At 44.1% G+C, this 25,504-nt stretch overlaps 1 protein-coding gene, 1 long non-coding RNA gene and 2 other non-coding genes across 9 annotated transcripts in view; 3 read left to right on the top strand and 1 right to left on the bottom strand.

Moving 5' to 3' along the window:
* Positions 1-2,381: 2,381 nt before the first annotated feature.
* On the top strand, positions 2,382-2,453 carry TRNAP-AGG (transfer RNA proline (anticodon AGG)). The gene has a single exon. It is a non-coding gene; the product is annotated as a tRNA-Pro (tRNA).
* Positions 2,454-4,573: 2,120 nt separating this feature from the next.
* LOC134612688 (uncharacterized) lies at positions 4,574-6,569 on the top strand. The gene is made up of 5 exons (XR_010090949.1): positions 4,574-4,600; positions 5,099-5,161; positions 5,372-5,407; positions 5,980-6,177; positions 6,481-6,569. It is a non-coding gene; the product is annotated as an uncharacterized LOC134612688 (long non-coding RNA).
* On the top strand, positions 6,262-6,406 carry LOC134613197 (small nucleolar RNA SNORA79). The gene has a single exon (XR_010091219.1). It is a non-coding gene; the product is annotated as a small nucleolar RNA SNORA79 (small nucleolar RNA).
* Positions 6,570-8,424: 1,855 nt separating the features above from the next.
* The window catches only part of CCNB1IP1 (cyclin B1 interacting protein 1), a 39,979-nt gene continuing 22,899 nt past the window's right edge, over positions 8,425-25,504 (bottom strand). For all 6 annotated transcript variants that reach the window (XM_063454821.1, XM_063454822.1, XM_063454820.1 and 3 more), the window contains exons 3-4: positions 23,851-24,190; positions 8,425-8,656 (exon numbers count right to left, since the gene is read on the bottom strand). In XM_063454821.1, coding sequence (XP_063310891.1) covers positions 8,478-8,656; positions 23,851-24,190 — 519 coding nt within the window. In that variant the 3' untranslated portion in view covers positions 8,425-8,477. The remainder of the gene's footprint in view (positions 8,657-23,850; positions 24,191-25,504) is intronic.

Raw genomic sequence — 25,504 nt, 5'->3', positions numbered from 1 at the left:
TGTAATCCCTCCCTTATAAACCCCACCACGACTTTCTGTGACTGTCCAATCAGACTTCAATGCAGCTCAATGAGAAGTCTTTACAAGGCAAGTGCTCAGAACTATTGCTGCCTCTTGAGTTCAACTCCACTGAGCTTACCAAACCAGGAAGTAACAGGACCTGCTGTCTGATTGAAAGCCAAGGGGGTGTATATCCAGCATAATTTATAAAGTGTCAATTTCTATTGAAATCTGCACTTATTACAGAATGTAAGAATGCGGACACACTCTTCACACAAAGTGTTTCAGCAAGCTAAAGTGCTTTAACTCATGTTACAGAACTGGAGGCAACATATCTAACTGGTCTGGTACATGTTGTAAATAAGGAAGACGCTCTTTATTTAAGCTTCATGTGTGTAGAGATTCAATCTGCTTCCAGATGCTGTGACTGCCATTAGTTTTTTTATGATTGTTATGATAAATAACTTGCAGGAAATTCAAAGTCCAAATGAAACATGATCTTAGCTATGCTTTTAGTTTAGTTACTCTGGCCTTAAATTTGAAATTGACTCTACATTATCAGTTTAGTTAATAACCTGGTTTAATGTTAAATGATAGAATTCAATTTCATCTAAACACTGTGTGCAAGCAGAACTTCTAACAAATCTCTAGAAGCAGCGACTAAAACCAACCTATCCTCTCGCCTGTCAGTTAATTCAGTCATTCAGTTTGTGCCAATTGCAAAAGAGATAAGCAGGTTGTGTTTTTGTATGTCTGTTGTAAGTGAAACCCTCCTCTGGGCATCTCTGCTGTTGGCCGTCGGCAACAGCAGCACAAAGAGAGGCCCAGAATGATTTATTGGTTTGTAGCGCCCATTGAAAACTTTTTTTTTGACAACCTCTGCAGGAGACCAGGATAATGGAAATGTGTTAATAAAATCGTATTGATGTAAGAAATACTTAAAGGGACAATATAGGCACCCAGACCACTTCAGCACATTGAAGTCGTCTGGGTGCAGTGTATATTTTTTTATTTTAATCTACTTGATGAATAAATTGTGTTAGAACTTTCATTTGTTTGAAGTAATTTCCACAAAGACATTACTACAATTCTGAACGGTGGATTTTCTACGCCATTTCACTTCTGACCACAATATATTTTTTGATTTGGTCACTGTATATTCACCACTGTGGAGGTGAATCAAGATTAGATTTACTAGATCAAATCGTGATTAAAAACTGTTTTCCCTTTTTATTAAGGGGAAAACTACTTGAAGCGCTGACACTTTGTAGAATATTTGTGTTTGAAGGTTTATAGAAATCACCTTTGATGTGCTTGGCAGCTTTTACTCCACTAGTTTTAATCTATTTTTAAATATTTTATATGGTGCTGTTTTGACTGTATTTTACATTTGCTGTTGTCTGTCAGTTTTATGCTTCTCACAGAGAAGCACTGAATGCAGACAGTCTGGCATACCGTGACACTTTGCATACTGGCGCAGGATGTTAAATAAGTAAATCTATTTCTGTTGGAAGCCCCTACCCTATTGGCTGTTTGAATGCTAGTCACTAGTTGATTTGGAAATTGCAACATTTAAGTTGTGCAATTTCTATGAAATTTGCAAGGTTACAAAGCCTGCAGCATTTATGCAGCATAAAGATTTTAAAGGGACACTATAGGCACATGGACCACTTCAATTCATTGAAGTGGTCTGGGTGCACTCTTACAATCCCAACTTCCTATCTCCCTGGATGCACTCTCACAATCTTACAAAAGTAATTATTGTAGCTATTGAGAAACTGCAATAATTATTATCCAGGGTTAACTCCACCTCTAGTGGCTGTATACTAGAGGGAACCACTAGAGGGACTTTTCATGCTGTGCATAAGTACATCCAGTGTCACCACCCAAAACCCCATAGGAAACCATTATACATGCTTTTCTATGGGTCTGTCCTAATACGCTTCTACGTCGGGGTGGAGGATCCAAGGTGGAGCCTGTCGCAGCGCCAAGGGACAGTGATAAAGGGGTTGTGCGCTGTGGGGGGAGGGGGAATCGTGCGAACAAGGGGACACAATAGGGGGAGCTATAGTGCCAGAAATACAGGTGTATATTCCTAGCCTATAGTTTCCATTTACTTTGATTTTGGTGACTGAAGTGCCCCCTTTAATGACAAAAGTGGAGTTACTTAAGTGTATCACCCACCTCGAAAATGTAGATTGTGGTGGGAAGTGGAGGATCAGAAAAGCAGTACAGATTCCCTTCAAGTGTATCTTCATTGGTATCTTATATAAATTCAAGTACTGTACACGTAAGTGACAAAGAAAAAAAAAAAGTGCAATTTTTATTTTTTAAACCATTTTTTGTAGAATAATTCAGCGCTCTTTTGTATTCTCATGTGCGGCTCGTTGGTCTAGGGGTATGATTCTCGCTTAGGGTGCGAGAGGTCCCGGGTTCAAATCCCGGACGAGCCCTACTTTTGGATGGCAACTTTGATTTGTGAGTTTTATAGTTCAGTGGAGCTCTGCGATAAACCTGCACCATATAATACTGTGAATTGTATTCCTCTGTAACTCAGTAATTTCCTCATATCACACAAAACTGAGTTTTATTTCTCTGGAATGGTATCATTTAAATTTCACATTATTGTGGTGCTCTGTCAAAAGCACTGAAACTCTGTATGTATGTAATATACAGTGATGATACTGTCTGTGTGTGAGTATAAACTCAGTGAGTATGTAATATACAGTGATGATACTGTCTGTGTGTGAGTATAAACTCAGTGAGTATGTAATATACAGTGATGATACTGTCTGTGTGTGAGTATAAACTCAGTGAGTATGTAATATACAGTGATGATACTATCTGTGTGAGCATAAACTCAGTGAGTATGTAATATACAGTGATGATACTGTCTGTGTGTGAGTATAAACTCAGTGAGTATGTAATATACAGTGATGATACTGTCTGTGTGTGAGTATAAACTCAGTGAGTATGTAATATACAGTGATGATACTGTCTGTGTGTGAGTATAAACTCAGTGAGTATGTAATATACAGTGATGATACTGTCTGTGTGTGAGTATAAACTCAGTGAGTATGTAATATACAGTGATGATACTATCTGTGTGAGCATAAACTCAGTGAGTATGTAATATACAGTGATGATACTGTCTGTGTGTGAGTATAAACTCAGTGAGTATGTAATATACAGTGATGATACTGTCTGTGTGTGAGTATAAACTCAGTGAGTATGTAATATACAGTGATGATACTATCTGTGTGAGCATAAACTCAGTGAGTATGTAATATACAGTGACGATACTGTCTATATATGAATATATACATAGATGTGGAAGTTTCGTGGATATGGCTCGTTGGTCTAGGGGTATGATTCTCGCTTTGGGTGCGAGAGGTCCCGGGTTCAAATCCCGGACGAGCCCTACTTTTGCCACAATGTGTACACAATCATATAGTGCCACATACACAATGCCACAATCATATAGTGTTTAGCAATTATAAAATAGAATAGTTTCTTTTTAAACACTGCATTACAAGTATCTCTGTGAATACAATATATCGATTTCAATGTAAAGATACATTTTAGTTAAAGCAACCAGCAGCCAACATTTCTTCTTCATATTTTCGAGTTGAATTATATGGCTCGTTGGTCTAGGGGTATGATTCTCGCTTTGGGTGCGAGAGGTCCCGGGTTCAAATCCCGGACGAGCCCTCCTTTTGTTTGTTTCTTTTTATTTTTACCACTTAAATGTACGTGTAATGCACAACATAGTTAAGTAATATACGTGTGAATAAACAAAGTTTAATTTAAGAATACAATGAATACTGAAGTAAGCTCAAACAATCCACATTTGTTCTATCAAATTCTGGTTCCCCCTTCAGAATCACTATCCCCCATCCTAGACAGTTTTCGCCTCCCCTGTCTGATCGTACCCGCCTATTAACAAGAGTTTACTTTTAATCCCTAAACATGTCGTCCAGCAGGGGAGTGTCACAATGGCTAGCAATCCATTACAGTCTGGCTCGTGGCTCTCCCTTCACATGGCTGCCTTCTGGTTTAGTAGCTATTTCAATGCAGGTCCTATATCGCCCCCTGCAGTATGCTCTTGGTAAATACCGGTCTCTCATTTCCCTGTTGCAGGGAAAGTTTATTAATTACAGCAGATCAGGTCTGAAGTTTATGCGAACATGTAGTAATACCAAAACCGGAGCTCTGTCTACCTAAGGCTCCTGGATATAGATCACTTTATCCAAAATGCCTGCTCCCTATGACCCCGCTTAATACAGCCCTATTTAATGAAGCCCTGCTTAATACAGCCCTACTTAATACAGCCCTATATAATGAAGCCCTGCTTAATACAGCCCTATATAATGAAGCCCTGCTTAATACAGCCCTGCTTAATACAGCCCTATATAATGAAGCCCTGCTTAATACAGCCCTGCTTATTGCAGGACATGCATTGTATAATGAGCCCAGTTAATCCCTCCTTGTCACCATGTGCAGCACAGCTCACTTCCGGGGAGGGGAGCTCTATATAAAGTATGAGCGCGCACTCAAAGCCTCATTTTCTGGAGCGTTGCAGTGAGGAGTACATGGCTAGGTGAGTACATGCAGTATTTAGTGTATTAGTTGCGGGGCCTGCCTGCGTTATTTGGTGGAGGGGGATGTGGGTCACACAGAGCTGCTCCCGCTATGATGAGTGTGCATAGTCCGTGTTTCACCTGATTCTCTATGATTACATGTATGCACTGAGCGGGCTGCTATGTCTAACCCAGGGCTTGTAGTAAGCGCTCAATTTGTCTACAGACCCTCGCGGACTCAAGTCGGCCTAGGTAGTGTCTGTGAAAGGGATTCTGTGGGCTGCACGTGGTCATGGAGAGGGCAGCGCCATCTTGGTTCAGGGAAACGTGGTGCATGTTACCACAAATGGCTTGCAGTCTTTTTTATTTGTTATATGGTATAATTTGCCTTAAACGCTTTATACGCATTTATGTAGACCGTAGTACAGATATTGTATAATATCTCATGAAAACGACCTGGCTATACTCTGTAACTCTAACGTTCATTTCGCTATAAATTTACTGATTTATGTTTTTAGACTCGGTGCCAGTGATCCGTTAAGTGATATGGCTGAAATCCATCGGCGGATGTTATTGGAGAGGTGAGCGTGTATTGCTATATACTTTATCTTCACTGTAAAAACAAGGATAACGTGAAATCCGACCTTGATGAGTTTGCATAGTCCGTGTTTCACCTGATTACTATGATTATGCTGTATGCTCTGAGCAGTACTTCTCATTTTCCTAAAGCATTGACAGACCAGATAAAACGTTTAGTTTTCCGAATTCTAAATTCTATCTCAAATTTATAGGTGCAGCATGGATACATCTGATTACGTGACCTGAAGGTAATTGACTGGTTTATTCTGACATTCTAAAAGGCTGTTACTTTGAAATTGCTGCTGTGGAGGTTTACTGCATGTGGTGCATTTTCCCCAAGCATATATGTCCCATAATGTAAAGCTTCCTGCTACATATCGGGAACTAGCAGTGACTTATGTGAATATTACTAAATGACTTTCTTGCATCTGGTTAGTCTACTATAGTAGAATAAAATGTAAACTTTGTTTATTTAAACAAGAACAAAAATCTATACATAAATAGGCTTTCTGTCCATGTTGACTAGGGGTGAGCACTGGGTCACTAGTAACTGAATAAGAATATAGCTTATGTATAATCCCTTTAGTATTTGCAAATCCGCTCTTGCAGTTTATTTTTATCCAATGTTGGTCTATGAAAGACGTGCACTAGTTCTTCGAGCCCCTGTTTTTGTTAGTGGCTTGGTGTAAAGCATCCAACAAGCTGCAGTGGTTTTAATTTAAGCAGACCTGAATTATTTGGAGCTTCTGGGTAGTAATACTAGTGTTTGTGGCAGTCATATTTTGTAACATTAAGGCCATAACCTTGTTTTCCCTTGCAGGTGCTGTGGATTATGTGGAGCCTGAAAAAAATGGAACAAATGCCTGATCTGTGGTATCCCTGCATCTTCTACCAGTGAGGGGACATAGTAAATCTTGCCCTTGGTGCATGATAACATTGACGCTGTCGGGCTTGGTAACCTGTTGACGATCAGACTTGCCAGAAAATCTGCTTATAACTTAAATGAACTCCATTATAGGTATGAATCATCGGATATACTTTGCAATGTTTGAATGCTATATTTTTTAAAAAATTTAGATTTGAGGTTTTTATTGCTTGTTACCGATGGCCGTTCCTCTCTTCGTCCTGAGTGATGGACTTGTGAGATTTTAGGCTGTCGCAGACAAAAATGATCTTTTTCACTCAGGGATGTGCTGGTGGGTTGGCTGCCTTTCCACATCTTCTGAATTTTGCGGGCTCAGACAATTGCTTTCCACCTTTTGTGCAAAAGTGAAATGTTTTTTCATTCTATTATACTAATTATATATTCTTTCCATTCTAGTTCTGAAGAGAACATGGAGTCTCCTGTGTTTACATCAAAATTGGTTTAACATATGCAACTATATTAAAAAATAAAGAATACCTTTTTTTACATGTGGCTTTATGTTTATCTTTATTTAATGGGATGAATTACTAATGCTATTGAAAAATAAGAACTGCTTAAATTGTGTTGGTGAATATTGGATCATGTTAGGTTTACTGTAACACAGTTATCATTTTAGTGACTGTCCCTGTTTCAGGCTGTTAGGAGATCTGCACATGTGCATTAGAAAATATTGATATCAGACACATAATTACCATATAGAGATCTTTACATGATGTTTGGTTACATCTTGACTATGGGTTTGCTGTCATTTGTTGGCATAAAATGTGTGAATGATAAGGGGCACTATTCACTGAATTTTTCCTCAGATGCATTTGTTAAATGAATCTCTATAGAGATGCTGATTGACCATAGCCGTGTCTTGCTTGAGGGGCTAGATGGTGTTTTTAACACGATAGGGTCAGGAATAAATGGGTGTTTCTAAAACATTCAGATTTGGCAATACTGTATACATATGAATATACAGCAGCCATTGGACAAAACCAGAGTGACCTTGCTTTCCCATAACTTATGGCAATAGAAACTCCTTCCTGGTTTTGTGTGGTGCAACAAAATACTAGGGATCGTCCGATAGTCGGTTTGACCGATATCGGCTGATATTCAGTATTTTTGGCAATATCGGTATCAGCCAATAGATGCTGATAATACCTCCTAGGACTGCCGGGCTCAATACAAGCGGCAGTATATATGCCACTGGACCACCAGGGAATGCCATAGCCACCTCCCTGGCCAGGTAACAAGCAGCGAGGGGGGAATAAAAAAAATATAAAACCTAAATATTAAAATAAAAGTGCTCCCCATTTTACACATTACATCCCTTCAGAAACACTCTGCATTCATTATATACACACGGCTCCCCTGTCTAAACACACTGCATCCACTATGTGTGGCATGTATATTTTGTGCATTTAACTTTAGAAATGTTTTTTGTTTTTCTTCCAAATGGTAACTGCACAGAATATCGGCCTGCAAGTTGACAGACTAGCAGTATCTCCTAAAAAAAAAAAGTCAATCCCTACAAAATACTCTTGGTGGAATTAATTGCACGTTTGGAGGTTATGCTTCAGGATGTCCAGCATGCCTGTGTTGTACACTGCAGAAATCAAATATTCTAAACTGGTTAATAGGGCACTCCAGGCAACAGAACTAATCTGGCAACTTTTTCTGGTGTTTGGGTTGTTCATTTAAACATAATTTGAGTGCATACATAAAAGCTTGTGTCTAGTTTAAAACAAACATTTAAATCGAAGCAGCAAAGGTATCTCTTGGAAGTGCAAAAATATACACCTCTCCAATCACCAACTGCTGTAGAGGTTATAATGCCCTGACACCCACCCATTATAAATGGTTAATCTCTCAGAGCAGTTTAACTTTTTATTTTGGATCTGAGGGGTGCCTCTCGCTGGAGCTCCTGTTGGGACACTGACATAACAATGAGCTAAGCCCTGCACCACAAGGCTTTGCTCAAGCAGATTAGCTTTTAGCTACTGTAGAGGAGGTGCCAATTGGACCATTCAAATGTGTTTGGGCTCTTACAGTGGCGGTGGGGTCATTGCACTGTAACCACTACTGCATTCTATATGGTGCTTGGAGTGTTACTTTAAAAAACAAAAAAGGGGAGGGAAAAAAAGCAGCATTTTAATTTAAGCCAACAGCCATTGGTCAAATCGGTTCTCTGAAATAGCATAATATTTAAAGTAGGTTGAACTAAACACGTTAGACTATTTATTTTAACCATTTATAATGTACTCTCCAAACTAGGGGAAATGCAAATGTTTAACACAATTGACATATTGGGAAAACTCCAAACCCATACAAAATCTTGCTAGCGAACATGTCACTCGAAAACTGAAATGGTGTTTACAATAGCAAGTCAATCTACAAATAATTGTACGTTACATCCTCAAAATTCTGAAGGACCTTGGTCCATGTGGATCTACTTCATTTACAGGAGAGCAGAATATGGGGTTTCCTGTCTCCTCGGAGGGGGCTGTGCAGAAAAAAGGTTTTCGGAAATCTCCCTCATAAGTTCTCACTGGAGGTGTTCTAACAACTGCAGTCTTAGTAGAATTTCCTGCAAGAAAGAAAGCCGGTTTTATGATTATCAAGTGCCAACAAATGCTATAGCGCTGTGCAATGGGTGGACTAACAGACATATTTGTAACCAGATAAGTTGATTGCACAGGAACAGAGGTGTAGCCCTGGTCAATGTGTTTTTATGCTAGAGGGCGTTGTGTATAGTGACACGTAAGTTATTTATTTTTCATGACCGTTGCAGGGTGTAGGGAGGGAGGGAAAGCTGTTAACAGTTTTATTGATATGCTTTCCTGAAAAAGTGAGAAACATTTTTCTTATATTTTTTTAAGGAATCGAGACCAGGTGAAAGTCTAACAAAGAAGGGAAGGGAATTCCACAGGAACAGTGCAGCCCCAGGGCAGTCTAGAAGGTGAGCATCAGAGGTGGGAGTGAACAGAGGATAGACGTACACGGGGCATATTTGTGTATTAGTGAGGATAGGTAGGTTGGAGCAGCATTATGTAGGGATTTGTAAGCAAGTACCAGAATCTTAAATTGGATGCTATATCTTACAAGCAGCACATGAAGGGACTGATAGGCAAAGGAGGTGCTGTCAAGACAGGAAGATGAGCCCCACCATCACATTCATTATATTAGTAGTAGTAGTAGTATTTATAAAGCGCCAACAAGTTATGTAGCGCTATACAATGAGTAGACTAAAAGATTATAGAGTGTAATGGGGCATGTTGGGAACACGTGAAGGCAAGAGAGAATAGACGCATGTATCAGCACCTTTGCCTTGTCAAATGGTAAATAGGGGCGGATGCGCTTTATCTTTCTGAGATGGAAGCAGCAGGATTTAGAGATCTACTGGACATGATGGGTGCAGGAGAGGTTGGAGTCAAAGAGAACACCTAGACAGGGAGCCTGCTACAGATGATAGTAACGCCATTGACTTGGTGGGAGACAGACACGGGAGTAGCAACACTTCAGGGCAGAAAGACCAGAAATTCTATTTGAAGAGGTTAAGTTTAAGGAAATGAGCAGCCAACCAATCGGAAATAGCAGAGAAGCAGTCAGAGATACGAGTCAAGAGGTGCAGCGGGAGATCAGGAGAGGACAGATACATTTGCATGTTATCTGCATAGAAATTATATTGGAAGTCAAAGGAGTTAATGAGTTTACCATGTAGGCTGTATAGATTTAGAACAGTAGGGGACAAGGACAGAACCTTGGAACACCAACAGAGAGGGGTTTGGGAGAAGATGCTGAGCCAGAGAAAGAAACACTGAAAAAGGTAGGACGAGCACCAGGATAGAGCAGTATCTCATACACAGAGTTTACGGAGAATGAGAAGAAGCTGTTGTTGATCAACAGTGTCAAGTGCAGCACACAGGTCAAGGAGAATTAGGATAGAATAGTGACCATGAGATTTAACTAATTGGATACTTTAGTCACAGCTGTTTCGACGGAGTGATGAGCACAGAATGCAGATTGGAAAGGATCGGTTATGCATCCCTTGCGACACTTCCCCTGAATGTGTCTCACACAGCCAACAACAACAACAAAAAATGGTTACAGGGAGTGGTGAAGAGGAATAGGGCGCTTACAGCAGCCACACTAGACCCCATGGCGATGATAGATACAAGCTCGACCAAAAGTAGGGACGGCTGTGTGGGTTTAAAAAAAAAAAACTATATTTAAACTACTTTTTGAGTGTGTGTGTGTGTCTGTCAGTGAGTGAGTGTGTCTGTGTCAAATAAGTGTGCCTTTCAGTAAATATAAGTGTGTGTCTGTCAGTAAGCTTGACATGCTTACTAAAGCAGAGTAGGCACCTGCTCTCCCCACATTGCAGGTGCCTACTCTGCTCATTTACCCGGCTGGGGGAGAGTAAAGCCATCATATTCCGGCACTCGGCATCACTAAACTGCGCGCATGGGAGCAGTGAGGAGCAAGAAGACTGAGCTCTCAAGAGAAGATCAGGGAGAGGTCCCAAAGGTAGGGAGCAATGAATACAATGATGTGAGTGTGTGTGTGACTGTCAGTGTGTGTTTGTGTGTGTCTCTGAATGTGTTTGTCAGTGAGAGAGTGTGTCTGTAATTGTGTGTCAAATCAGTGAGAGCATGTGTCTTTCAGTGAGTGTCAATGAGAGTGTGTTTGTCAAATCAGTGAGAGCATGTGTCTTTCAGTGTGTGTCAGAGAGTGTGTGTGTGTCTGTCAGTGAATGCTTGTGTTTTTCTGTCACTAAAAATGTGTGTTGGTCAAACAGTTTGTGTACCGATGGCTGTGTGTCTGCTAGTAAGTGTATGCAAGTATATGTGTACCAGTGAGAGCGTGAAGGGGGTCCTTCTATGATTCTTGCACAGGAGCCCTATGATTAATAGTTACGCCCCTGATCTGTTGATTGAAGTTAAATCCCACACAGGAAGCTCCTGCAGGTTATTAACAGAGCAGGAGGTAAGACATTCTTAAGCACAAGGTACAATAAAAAAGATTTAAACATTCAATCTCTCTTTATAGAACATGTTCAAGTCACTTGCAGGGATGTATCACCAGGCAGGGGCATACCTAGAGCATTTGGCACCCGGGGCGGATCCTGTGCTTGGCTCCCCCCTCGTTTTCTTTTTTTTACAATTTGTAAACTTTCCAAAACCGCTGTCAGCCCCTCCTACAAAACCCTTGTCCCTACCCGCCCCCTCCTTTAAAACCCCTGTCCTGCCCACTTCTACAAATCCTGTCCTGCCCACTTCTACAAATTCTGTACTGCCCCATCTACAAAACCCCCGCAACCCCTTTCCACAAATCCCCTGCTTATCCCCCCCTTATAAAGACTCCTGTCCCAATACAAAACCCCTGCCTCCTTTTACAAAATCCCTGCAGACCCACACACACATTTATAGGCAGACAGCCACACACACAGTTACAGGCATACAGTCACATGCACACAGTTACAGGCAGACAGTCACATATACATTGACACACACGGCAGCAGCAGACAGTCACATGCACACAGTCACAGACAGATAATCACACACGTTTACAGGCAACATCAAAAGGTCACAGGCAGAAAGTCACACATACATAGTCACATGCAGTAACACACACAGTTATAGGCAGACAGTCTCATACACACATAAATACACACACATACACACAGTTACAGACAGTTTTACACACACACACACACACACACACACACACACACACAGTTACATACAGTTTTACACACACACAGTTACACAGTTTTACACATACACACACACACAGTTACAGACAGTTTTACACACACACACACACAGTTACAGACAGTTTTACAAACACACACACACACACTGTCACAGTCACACACTATTACTTACAGACAGTGGGCTGGAAGAGGACTGGATTCCCTGAAGTCCTTCCCTGAAGCCTGTGGAGAGGCAGGGATTCCATCTTGCTGCACCTCCATGTGCAGCAGTGACAGCAGCCGGTAAGGGCCATATCAAGCCCCGCCCCGCGGTCGATTTGGCTCTGCCCCTATTTTAAATTAGCTCCGCCCCCAATTTACCTCGGTGCGGCCAGTTGAGCTGCTCTTTGGTGTGTGAGCTGTTCTGGCCGCACGGCACCCTAACTACCATGGGGCACTGTGTGGCCACAGCTCACACAGCCCCCTCCAGCACCCATACCAGTGGCACCCGGGGCGGACCGTCCCCTCCCCTTTGTACGCCACTGTCACCAGGGCTGAATAAACAAAGTGATTTGACTCCTAAATGGCAAAGAATTGGCCAGTGAGACTGCTTGGGCATGATCTATACACCAAAACCACTCCTTTGAGCTCAAGTTGTTTTGGTGCTAAATAGTGTCCCTTTAAGTGCACTACTGCAACTGAGAATTTAGATGATTAATCAAAAATCTTATTTAACGAGATAAAAAAGTAATCCTTATCTAACTTTGAATAGGCAAATTCCTTGACATTTAGCAGAGCAATTGCTTAGGTAGAACCAGCTTCAGCAGAACTTTTTGGCAAAGCATAAGTGAAGTCGCCAGGAGATGACAATGTACAGCATCAAGACAGAGGGCCCAAGGAGGTTGTTTATATCTAAAGTTCTTTATATCTAAAGAGTATGCCCTCTGTTTTTCCTTCTACAAGAAGTGCAAATTTAAATAGAAATAGAAAGACAAGTACTCACCTCACCCTCAACACATGACATCCCACAGACACATAGACACCATGGGGAGATGATCCAAAAAACCACAACCAGGTGCAAGTAAAGACGTCCAAGATATAAGCGCCATGTTACAGCGCCCCACTGCCACAAAGATAGCAACCTTACAAAGCTTACATTTGTCGTCTTCTTTCGAATCCCAAAACCGAGGCAAGCACCACCTACAGCCACAAAAGATGTTATACAGGTGGTCTTCATTTAGTGGCCTACTTGTTTTACAATGGAAGTTTCCCACTAACATAGAAAAGCGCTCCAGAGCAGAGAATCCCTCAAATCTATGTTCGGGGAAATTTCTCTGAACATAGATTAGAGGGGTTTCCTGCTCTGGTGCGTTCATCTATGTTCGGGGAAGTTTCCCCGAACATAGACACACGCACCAGAGGAGGGAATCCCTTAACTCCTCACTTACTGACCAATTTGTTCTACGACCAGGTCATAGGAACGGAACCCGATCGGTAAGTGAGGAGTGTCTATAATCAGTTGTCACTCTCTCACCGACAAAAAACGAATCATGGATGCGGTATGCGGACGAAGCCCTCTTATATTCAATTCTTCCCAACTCACCTTCTTCCAACACATTGTTATAACGCCGATCAATGACACCGGTGACCAGCCAACTGAAAGCTGCTGGCATCGAATACAGATGGACATTACCGAGAACCCTGACGGTAACCAAAGAAGGCATCACTAGAAGCCAACACTTTCCTGCAGGCCCTCGGGATCCCTATAAAAAAAACAGGCTCCCGTGAACCCTACTACCCCACCTACATGGGACCCCCTGAAAGAACAACACCCTTCATCCCCAGAGGAGACGAGAGGCGAGGAGCCCCGATTTGAACTGATCCAAAAATGCCTGCGTTATGCTTCACTACATTGTTTTGTTCCCTTGTTACCCTTTTCATAATCCTTTAAGTTCTGTTACATAGAAATATAGAAACATAGAATGTGACGGCAGATTAGAACTAGTCTGCCCAGTTTTCTAAATACTTTCATTAGTCCCTGGCCTTATCTTATAGTTAGGATAGCCTTATGCCTATCCCACGCATGCTTAAACTCCTTTACTCCTTTACTCCTTTAACCTCTACCACTTCAGCTGGAAGGCTATTCCATGCATCCACTACCCTCTCAGTAAAGTAATACTTCCTGATAATTTTTTTAAACCTTTGTCCCTCTAATTTAAGGCTATGTCCTCTTGTTGTGGTAGTTTTTCTTCTTTTAACTATATAGTCTCCTCCTTTACTGTGTTGATTCCCTTTATGTATTTAAATGTTTCTATTAGTGATGTCCCGAACGGTTCGCTGGCGAATAGTTCCTGGCGAACATAGCATGTTTGCGTCCACCACCGCGGGCGAACACATGCGATGTTCGGTCTGCCCCCTATTCTTTATCACTGAGTAAACTTTGACCCTGTACCTCACAGTCAGCAGACACATTCCAGCCAATCAGCAGCACACCCTCCCTAGCAGACCCTCCCACCTACTGGACAGCATCCATTTTAGATTAATTCGGAAGCTGCAACCATTTTATTTATTTTTTCAATTTATTATTTTTTTCTTCTTCAGTGCATATAAATGTTACAAGCAGATACTCCCCCCAGACACTCTGTGTTACTGCACATACTCCCTCCAGACACCCTGTATTACTGCAGATACTCCCCCAGACACTCTGTGTTACTGCAGATACTCCCTCCAGACACTCTGTGTTACTGCACATACTCCCTCCAGACACTCTGTGTTACTGCAGATACTCCCTCCAGACACTCTGTGTTACTGCAGATACTCCCTCCAGACACTATGTGTTACTGCAGATACTCCCTCCAGACACCATGTGTTACTGCAGATACTCCCTCCAGACACTCTGTGTTACTGCACAAACTCCCTCCAGACACCCTGTATTACTGCAGATACTCCCCCAGACACTCTGTGTTACTGCAGATACTCCCTCCAGACACCCTGTGTTACTGCAGATACTCCCCCCAGACAGGGCCGGATTAACATAGGGGCTGATGGAGCTGCAGCTCCAGGCCCAGGCCCATGGAATAGGCCCATTGGTTTTAAAAAAAAAAAAAAAAAAAAAAAAATTTTTTTTTTACATTTTTTTTTTTTTACACACTACTCTTAGGGTTGCCAGGTATTTCTCATGTATTTCTTAGGGTTGCCAGGTATTTCTCAGGTATTTGAGGCTGCCTAGCCGGTGCCGGTATTGCAGTAATACCGGCAATACAAATGTCTGTCTCAGTATAAACATAGATTATTCTGCAATACCAGCGCCGGCCAGTAGGGGTCGCTGTTTGTGTGGAGAGAGGCAGTGATAAGAAGTTACGGCATCTCCCTCCCTGCCTCTCTCTACTCACTGATCCGCGGGGGAGCAGCTCTGCACAGAGAGTCCAGACAGCAGCTCCGAGACATGGGGACGCTGAGACATTGGGACACTGGGGAACATGGGGACCCTGAGCATGGACGTCCAAAGGAATTTTTCCAGGGGGAGGGGAGGGGGGGCATAATTGTAATGACATCCATGCTTGGCCCCTTTTTGACAGTGTCATGAAAGGGAAGGAGCATAGTCATTTTCACATAAAGCAAGGATGAATAGCGTTTTCACAACTATGGTGTCAGGAATATATGTTTGTATTCCTGACACTATAGTGTTCCTTTCATCAAATTACAGGAACATTCTGGTCACCATAACAACTTTATCTAAATGAAAATGCTGTGATGCAAGGAGGCCCCTGGGTGCTCTTTCTTTGAAGGGGTGAAACCGCTCTCAAATGGTTTACCCCCAAAGGCTTCCTTCAGCTCCAGATCTCCAGGTCGCTCAGTGGTATTCGACTTCTGAAACAGAGTGTCAGGAAGTGCAGATTGACGTTGGGCATGGGTGCCGCTGATTGGCTAGAGTGGTCAGCTGACACTCTAAGCCAATCGCTAGTTCCCGATTTATAATTTTTTTTACGTTTTTATGAATGGGGAGCTACTGATTGGCTTAGAGTGCTAGCTGACCCATCTAGCCAATCAGTGGCACCCCTACCCAGCGGCCCTCTGTGTTTCCTGACACTCAGTAAATAAAAGTGAACACATTAACACTGATATTGTTTGTTTTTACCTGGGGAGATGAGAAGGTCCAAAGTTTCCCTGTCCAGAATGAAGTGCTCCAATCTCATTTTCTTCTCAAATCTAATTATCTTCTCCTTCATTTGACACAGTCTTCTTTGTCTTCTGAGGCTCCTTCTGCTCCTTTACCTTTCTGCTTATTTTGCGCCCTTCTGCTCCTTTCTCTTTCTGATCCCTTTCTGCTCCTTGATGGCCCTTCCTGCTTCTTGCAGACCCTTCCTGCTTCTTACTGCCCTTCCTGCTTCTTGCCGCCCCTTGCTGATCCTTTCTGTTCCTTTTGATTCTTCCTGCCCCTTCCTGCTCCTTGCTGCCCCTTCCTACTCCTTTCTGCCCCTTCTTTCTCCTTGCTGCCCCTTCCTACTCCTAGCAGACCCTTACTACTCCTTGCTGACCCCTCCTGCCCCTTGCAGACCCTTTCTACTCCTTGCTGACCCCTCCTGCTCCTTGCTGCCCCTTCCTACTCCATGCTGCCCCTTCCTGCTCCATGCTGCCCCTTCCTGCTCCTTGCAGACCCTTCCTGCTCCTTGCAGACCCTTCCTGCTCCTTGCAGACCCTTCCTGCACCTTGCAAACTCTTCCTGCTCCCTCTTCCTACTCCTTGCTGCCTCTTCCTACTCCTTGCTGCCCCTTCCTACTCCTTGCTGCCCCTTCCTACTCCTTGCTGCCCCTTCCTTCTCCTTGCTGCCCCTTCCTGCTCCTTGCTGCCTCTTCCTACTCCTTGCTGCCTCTTCCTACTCCTTGCTGCCTCTTCCTACTCCTTGCCGACCCCTCTTGCTCCTTGGTGACCCCTCCTGCTCCTTGCAGACCATCCCTACCCCTTCCTGCTGCCCCTTCCTATTCTTTGGTGACCCCTCCTGCCTCTTGCAGACCCTTTCTACTCCTTGCTGACCCCTCCTGCTCCTTGCTGACCCCTCCTGCTCCTTGCTGCTCCTTCTACTTTACCCTCCTGCTCCTTGAAAACCTTTCGACCCCTTCCTGCTTCTTGCTGCCCCTTTCTATTCTTTGCTGACCCCTCCTGCCCCTTGCAGAACCTTTCTGCTCCTTCTACTTTACCTTCCTCTATGCGGTCTCCCCCACCCCCCATCCCTCACTTACCTGCTCTGTGGGCTGCCTCTGTGCTGCTCCCCTGCGGTTTCAGTCATGAGAGAGAGGCAGGGATAAGCTGTAGCTTCCTGCCTTTCTCCATTCACAGCGCCACCTACTGGCCAGCGCTGGTATTGCACTGTATTCTCACACTAAAATGAAAAAAAGAAGCACAAGCTGAAAAATCCGGGGGGGGGGGGGGGGGGCAAGTACCCCCATTTACCCCCCCATTTGGACGCCCATGACCCTGAGACACTAGGGACACAGTGGCCCCATGTCTCCCAGTGGCCACAGTCTGTGTCCCCATGTCTCCCAGCCACTGTCCCTAGTGTCTCAGTGGCCCCATGTCTCCCAGTGTCCCCATGTCTCTAAGTGTCCCCTAGTGTCCTAGTGACATCAGGACACTGGGAGACATGAGGACACAGACTCTAAGGGACACTGGGAGACATGGGGATACAAACACTAGGGGACACTGGGCGACATGGAAACACTGAGAGGCATGGAGACACAGGGAGACATGGGGACACTGGGTGACTTTGAGACATAGGAGACATGGCAGTGTATCCGTGTCTCAGTGCCCATAGTGTCTCAGTGCCCGTAGTGTCTCAGTGCCCGTAGTGTCTCAGTGCCCGTAGTGTCTCTGTGCCTGTAGTGTCTCAGGCACTCATTGTGATAGCTTTAAGCAGGTTTATTGGACACCGCAACATTTTGACCTGTACCCAGGTTTTTATCAAGTCTCCAGTGTCCCCTATATATCACAGTGTCTCAGTGCCCCATGTCTCCCCGTGTCTGTCACCCAGTGTCCCCAAGAGTCTCAGAATTACCAGGTCTCCCAGTGTTCCCTAGTATCTGTGTCCCCATGTCTCCCAGTGTCCCAATGTCTCTCAATGTCCCCTAGTGACATGGGGACACTGGGAGACATGAGGACACAAACACTAAGGGACTGGGAGACATAGGGACACAGACATTCCCCCTTTTTGTGTATGTTCGCCCTTTCGGATGTTCTGGTTATGTGATTTGTGTCAGTAGCCCACCCTTTTTCCGCATCCATAGACTTCCTGCTTTACTGGACACTGCTGTTAGGGGGTATGGGTTTACTTGAAAGATGAAAGCATGAGATTAGCAAAGGGTATGTGTTTTCTCATAGTTGCATCCTATGAGTTTCCCTACAGCATCATCTCCATCAGATACATGACGCTTAGGAGGTAGGACTGTTTTAGTGTTTTTGGTCAATAAGATTTTGTAATTAGGCCCATCATAATTATCAGCACCAGGCCCACTGGGCTCTTAATCCGGCCCTGCCCCCAGACACTCTGTGTTACTGCAGATACTCCCTCCAGACACCCTGTGTTACTGCAGATACTCCCTCCAGACACCCTGTGTTACTGCAGATACTCCCCCCAGACACTCTGTGTTACTGCAGATACTTTCTCCAGACACTCTGTGTTACTGCAGATACTCCCTCCAGACATTCTGTGTTACTGCTGATACTCCCTCCAGACACTCTGTGTTACTGCAGATACTCCCTCCAGACACCCTGTGTTACTGCAGATACTCCCTCCAGACACCCTGTGTTACTGCAGATACTCCCTCCAGACACCCTGTGTTACTGTAGATACTCCCTCCAGACACTCTGTATTACTGCAGATACTCCCTCCAGACACCCTGTGTTACTGCAGATACTCTCTCCAGACACCCTGTGTTACTGTAGATACTCCCTCCAGACACTCTGTATTACTGCAGATACTCCCTCCAGACACCCTGTGTTACTGCAGATACTCTCTCCAGACACCCTGTGTTACTGTAGATACTCCCTCCAGACACTGTATTACTGCAGATACTCCCCCCCAGACAGTGACACAGAGCAGAATAGGGACTGTTCCCCCTACATAGGATCACTTGGCAGATATGGATTGACACCTATCCTAAGGATCCCTGATACACACTGACACAGAGCAGAATAGGGACTGTTCCCCCTACATAGGATCACTTAGCAGATATGGATTGACACCTGTCCTCAGGGACCCTGATAAACACTGGGGGGGGGGACCTACTGTCCTCCCCCCCGGCCCCCACCCCTGCGCGGTGGGTGGGGGCCATAAATCACAATGGGGGGAGGACCTACTGTCCTCCCCCCGCCCCGACCCCTGCGCGGTGGGTGGGGGCCATAAAAATAATAAGAGGGGGGACCTACTGACCTCCCCCCTGGCCCCCACCCCTGCGCGGTGGGGGCCATAAATCACAATGAGCGAGGACCTACTGTCCTCCCCCCGCCCCCACCCCTGCGTGGTGGGTGGGGGCCATAAATCACAATGAGGGAGGACCTACTGTCCTCCCCCCGCCCCCACCCCTGCGTGGTGGGTGGGGGCCATAAAAATAATGAGGGGGGGACCTACTGTCCTCCCCCCAGCCCCCACCCCTGTGCGGTGGGTGGGGGCCATAAAAATAATGAGGGGGGGAGACCTACTGTCCTCCCCCCTGGCCCCCACCCAAAACACTAAGGGGGGGACCTACTGTCCCCCCAACCGCCACCCATTAGTGGTGCGTGGGGGCCCTAAATAAAAATCCCCCCCCATTCAAAGGTGACTAGGGGTCCCCAAGCCCCTAGTCACCTCACCCCCCAAAAAGTTACCCCCTACCTACCCCCCTCACCTAAAAAAATAGTGAAGGGCGAATAAAATAACTAACCTGTAAAGAAAAATTCAACTTACTATTTGACGTTTTCTTTTTTCTAAAATCTTCTTTTTTCAGCCCCAAAAAAGGGCAAATAAAAAGCTATAAGAACCGACGCAATAAAAAAAAAAACAAAAAAAATAATCCATCTTCACCCATGGAGGGCTCCGCGCAGACTGAGCTCTGCAGGGCGGGGGAAGGCTTATAAAGCCTTGCCACGCCCTGCAATTAGGCTAAGAACACTCTGATTGGCTGGTTTAAGCCAATAAGAGTGCTCTTTGTCATTTTACACAGCGTGGGAAAATTCCAAAGAACTTTCCCACGCTGTGTAAAATGACACAGAGCACTCTGATTGGTTAGATTCCAAGCCCACCAATCACAGTGCTCTGTGTCATTTTACACAGCGTGGGAAAGTTCTTTGGAATTTTCCCCACGCTGTGTAAAATGACAAAGAGAATCTAACACAATGGGGGGAGGACAGTAGGTCCTCCCCCCATTGTGATTTATGGACCCCACCCACCGCGCAGGGGTGGGGGCCGGGGGGTAGGACAGTAGGTCCCCCCCCTCATTATTTTTACGGCCCCCACCCACCGCGCAGGGGTGGGGGCGGGGGGAGGACAGTAGGTCCCCCCCAGTGTGTATCAGGGTCCCTGAGGACAGGTGTCAATCCATATCTGCCAAGTGACCCTATGTAGGGGGAACAGTCCCTATTCTGCTCTTTGTCAGTGTGTATCAGGGATCCTTAGGATAGGTGTCAATTCATATCTGCCAAGTGATCCTTTGTAGGGGGAACAGTCCCTATTCTGCTCTGTGTCAGTGTGTATCAGGAATCCTTAGGATAGGTGTCAATTCATATCTGCCAAGTGACCCTATGTAGGGGGAACAGTCCCTATTCTGCTCTGTGTCAGTGTGTATCAGGGATCCTTAGGATAGGTGTCAATCCATATCTGCCAAGTGACCCTATGTAGGGGGAACAGTCCCTATTCTGCTCTGTGTCAGTGTGTATCAGGGATCCTTAGGATAGGTGTCAATCCATATCTGCCAAGTGACCCTATGTAGGGGGAACAGTCCCTATTCTGCTCTGTGTCAGTGTGTATCAGGGATCCTAAGGATAGGTGTCAATCCATATCTGCTAAGTGACCCTATGTAAGGGGAACAGTCCCTATTCTGCTCTGTGTCAGTTTGTATCAGGAATCCTTAGGATAGGTGTCAATCCATATCTGCCAAGTGACCCTATGTAGGGGGAATAGTCCCTATTCTGCTCTGTGTCAGTGTGTATCAGGGTCTCTGAGGACAGGTGTCAATCCATATGTCAAGGTGTCAATATGTCATATGTCAGGTGTCAATCCATATCCATTGTGATTTAAGAATGTTAGGTGATTTATGCCCTTTATGGATTAAAACCAGACTCTGCATCAAATGTGTAATTTTCCATGGGAGTTTTGCCATGGATCCCCCTCCGGCATGCCACAGTCCAGGTGTTAGTCCCCTTGAAACAACTTTTCCATCACTTTTGTGGCTAGAAAGAGTCCCTGTGGGTTTTAAAATTCGCCTGCCCATTGAAGTCAATGGCGGTTCGCCCGGTTCAAATGCATGTTACTCCCAATAGGGCCTTATACCACAAGTACGTACTGCCCTCTTAAGAGGCATCACTGGACTCGGCAGTGCCAGTGTTAATGACCCGGACACTATCCCAAACGAATCACTACTTATGAACCACACCACACCAGAGCACTCTCTGACTGAAATGCTCTCAACACATCTACCACATGTGGAGTAGAGGAATCCATAGAGCACTGATCATGGCTGCACAATACATAGAATGTCCCAGATCAGGCAAAATGCCTGACAGGATAAGGCCTTGCCTCAAACCTACCAACCACTCAAACTTACCTGACAGTTGGGCCACCATTCACCAATTGACCAAATCACAAACTGATAGACTGGAACACGGCTCCCAACAGAACACCAAGCATACCAAGCACCTGCAACAACTGGTAACCGAACTGCAGCGGCAGAATCTTAAATTTGAACACCAATTTGTAAGGCGGCTCCTCACAGCCCTTCTTACACCTAAACATGCCAAACAGGTGACCCCGGAGGGGATTTTCCGTCTCCCAAGGCCTGCCACGGCTCCACGCATGCTACCCACGGATCTCCTGGTACGCTTCCCCTATAACAGAGATAAAACAGCGGTGATGAACGCAACACAAAACCAATCTCCTTATCTATTTGAGAACATGTCGCTCTCATTCTACACAGACCTGTCACGGTCCACAATGGCCTGGCGCCGCTCTCTTCAGCCCTTCACGTCTCTTCTCCGTACGAAAACATTAACTACAAGTGGAGGGGTTCATACGCACTACAACTATATCACGGAGACTCCCCGTACACCATCCACGATATGCAGGGCGCGAGAGATCTACTTCCCACCCATGGCTTACGACAGGACTTCATACCTTTGATGGGACCACGCATAATTTCGACCTCACCTGGGATAGGGGACCCAGCAACTACACTCGCGTTTGTTCCCCGACAGCTCGAAGTAAAGAAATATGCAGCAATTATGACCTGATAGGACTCTGGCGGCAAATGAGGCCACATCCACCTCTCTATGGTCTTCCTGACCCAAGGTTCACCATAGTTTAAGACATACAGGTTGCCTTTTTCCTTGTTTTTTGGTTATATGTTTTTTCTTTTTACTTAAGACACATTATAATAGGCTTTGGTGGGACCGAAACATAATGCACACTTAGAGCAATATACAACACGTATTCCCGCTGCACCGGCTATACCCGCAACCACATAGGTACTTAAACCAGCAACATACAGAGACCAGGCCACGGAACATTACGTCCTCCTCAGAAACTTAGCTACAGCATACAGCTAAACATAAAATGTGCAGTATATACAAAAGCCATATTAATGACCTATGTTGATTGTTTATAACGCGCTTGATCCAGCTATCGTGGCGTTTCAAGCCTGTTTGTTACCTTTTGCACGTGAAAAATAAAGAATAAAAAAAAATATATATATATATATATATATATATATATATATTGCAAGACCAAATGCACCTTTAGTGACTGGTACAACGATAGCCACTAGATGCTGCTTCCAAACTGAGAATCTAGTCAGGTTCGGTTCTTGATATTCAACGTCCGTGATTAGATGAGAAGTTAACCCCTTAAGGACACATGACATGTGTAAAATTTTATGATTGCCTTTTATTCCAGAAGTTTGGTCCTTAAGGGGTTAAAGAAGAAACAAGATGAGAGGTGGCCTGAACGAACCTGTGCTGGAATAACAGGTTATTTAGATAACATTTCTACAGCTAGAAGGTCAGTCTTTGGGTCACTATTAAAAGGACACTATAGTCACCTGAACAAGTCTAGCTTAATGAAGCAGTTTTGGTGTATAGGACATGCCCCTGCAGCCTCACTGCTCAATCCTCTGCCATTTAGGAGTTAAATCCCTTTTGTTTATGAACCCTAGTCACACCTCCCTGCATGTGACTTGCACAGCCTTCCATAAACACTTCCTATAAAGAGAGCCCTATATAGGCTCTTATTTCAAGTTCTGTTTAATTAAGATTTTCTTATCCGCTGCTATGTTAATAGCTTGCTAGACCCTGCAAGAGCCTCCTGTATATGATTAAAGTTCAATTTAGAGATTGAGATACAATTATTTAAGGTAAATTACATCTGTTTGAAAGTGAAACCAGTTTTTTTTTCATGCAGGCTCTGTCAATCATAGCCAGGGGAGGTGTGGCTAGGGCTGCATAAACAGAAATAAAGTGATTTAACTCCTAAATGACAGTGAATTGAGCAGTGAAATTGCAAGGGAATGATCTAAACACTAAAACTGCGTTATTTAGCTAATTATTTAGCTAATGAGTAATTTAGGTGACTATAGTGTTCCTTTAAGCAAGTTAACTTTTTTTTTTTTTTTTTTTTTTTTTTTAAGAAAGTATAATTTTTACAACAATGGTTGCACTTTAAGTTTACCCCATTTCCTGTCCTGTCTTGCTCCTCAGCCACCTCCATTTAAGCTTTAGATGCAGGATCTTTTTTTAAAAAATTGGGAAAATAATTAAATATGTTATGCATGATGTTAGTGGGATGTTAATCCTGATAAACCAACGTGCAGTATAGTATAAAGATGTGTGTATTCAGTTCTTCTTACCCACAGGTAAACCAAAGACACCATATTGGTCCTGTTGAGCCCTCTCTCCACTTGCAGCAGACTCTCGATTAGCCACAGCAATATTTCGCAGCCTCATTGCATCATACATTCCTTGCAACTTCTGATACTGGCGGTTACGCTCCATCAGCTTCTCTGATAGCTCACTATATTTTCTTTTATATTCCTCCAGCATTTTCTTCAAGGAGTTCACTTCCCCCTTCATGGAACTCAGTTCAGCATCTTTACTTTGCATTTGCTGGCCATAAAGTTTCTCCATCTGCTTCAGGTGCCCTTCTGCTTTACTGTAGTTATACTCTTGGTACAGTCGTTCCTGGTATACCTAGAAAGGCAAACGATGCCAAGGGAAAAACAGAAAAATATACAAAACGCTGATACAGTTAATATTAGTACTGAAATCGCTTATCAAACAAGAACTGTTTTCACATAACACACAATAGTATTTTATTGGAAACATATGCTGATTTTACATTTTAATAAATGCAATAAAGATCATGAAAAGACCATTATACCACCTGCCCTTCTATTTTACAATAGTCCTACAGGCATGCAGTTGTAGACATTTAGAGTTCAAAACATCCATGTGGCGAACAGAACCTCACCACTGGTTCTTGGAGGGGACTGTTCGCCAGCCTCTTGCCCCAGGACTATGGCCCGTGCAATAGACCTGGCTAAAATACGTTAAAAAGACTCTGCTCAGGCAATTCGGATTATATGGTTTGGTTACCGAATAACCGCACAAACCACAGACCACCCTGGAGCTTGTTAACAATTATTAACAACTTGGAACGTTTCTCACCGCAGTGTTCTAATTGTTCGTCTGGGTGGCCGCAATTCCTATGGACAACCACTAGGTGGCGGCCATCTTGCTCGCATGAACGCAGGTAGCAGTATTTGGGTATGAATCACATTGAACTAAAATAGGACACAGAAACTTCCGAACACCGCTGGACTTCGATCAACGTCTGCATTCAGTTATATACAACTTAGAAGGGCACTGTTAGGTGAAATCATTCATCTGGATGAGGGAAACAAGCTCCAGGGCAAGACTATTGTTCGGTAGTTTGTTAATTTTCAAACTACCGAACTAGCCCGCTTGCAAGCCCTGATTCTCTGGAAATGTTTTGGGCATGAGACCATGCCTGCGGTCGGTCCGATAAATGACTTCCAGGAAATTCCTGAACCCCTGAACTGATCTGGGTGATTTTTGGATATGTTGGTCACCCAGATCAGGGCTATCAGGGGACGTAACGTGGGGTTTTATGTGTTTTTGGTGCACTTTTGGAATGTTTGGGAAAAAGTGTGTTTTTCTGTACTTTGAGATAATTGGATTAGATTAGTACAAGTCCTGATCCAATTATCTTCCAGGCCCAGAGGAGGGATTATCTGTTTATGTATAGGAGTGTCATGTATTGTAACACTGATGTCATTGGCCTGTGACTTTGTAATTCAGTCTTCCATCAGGTCCAGGTGGGAGTACCCCTTGCATTGAGATTGTCATAAAAGGCCAAGTGTGGTCCCTTTAAAATCAGTCCACTTCACCCTTTAACACACAGCCTTGTTTCGTGATTGTAAGGAACAGCTATACCAGCTATACCTGCTTTGGATTACTATACTGGATATAATCACTAGCTCT

This window comes from Pelobates fuscus, chromosome 5, assembly GCF_036172605.1.
Source record: "Pelobates fuscus isolate aPelFus1 chromosome 5, aPelFus1.pri, whole genome shotgun sequence".
NCBI lineage: Eukaryota > Metazoa > Chordata > Amphibia > Anura > Pelobatidae > Pelobates > Pelobates fuscus.
The sequence above is the reverse complement of the archived record's forward strand: the minus strand, read 5'-3'. Positions and strand labels throughout refer to the sequence as shown.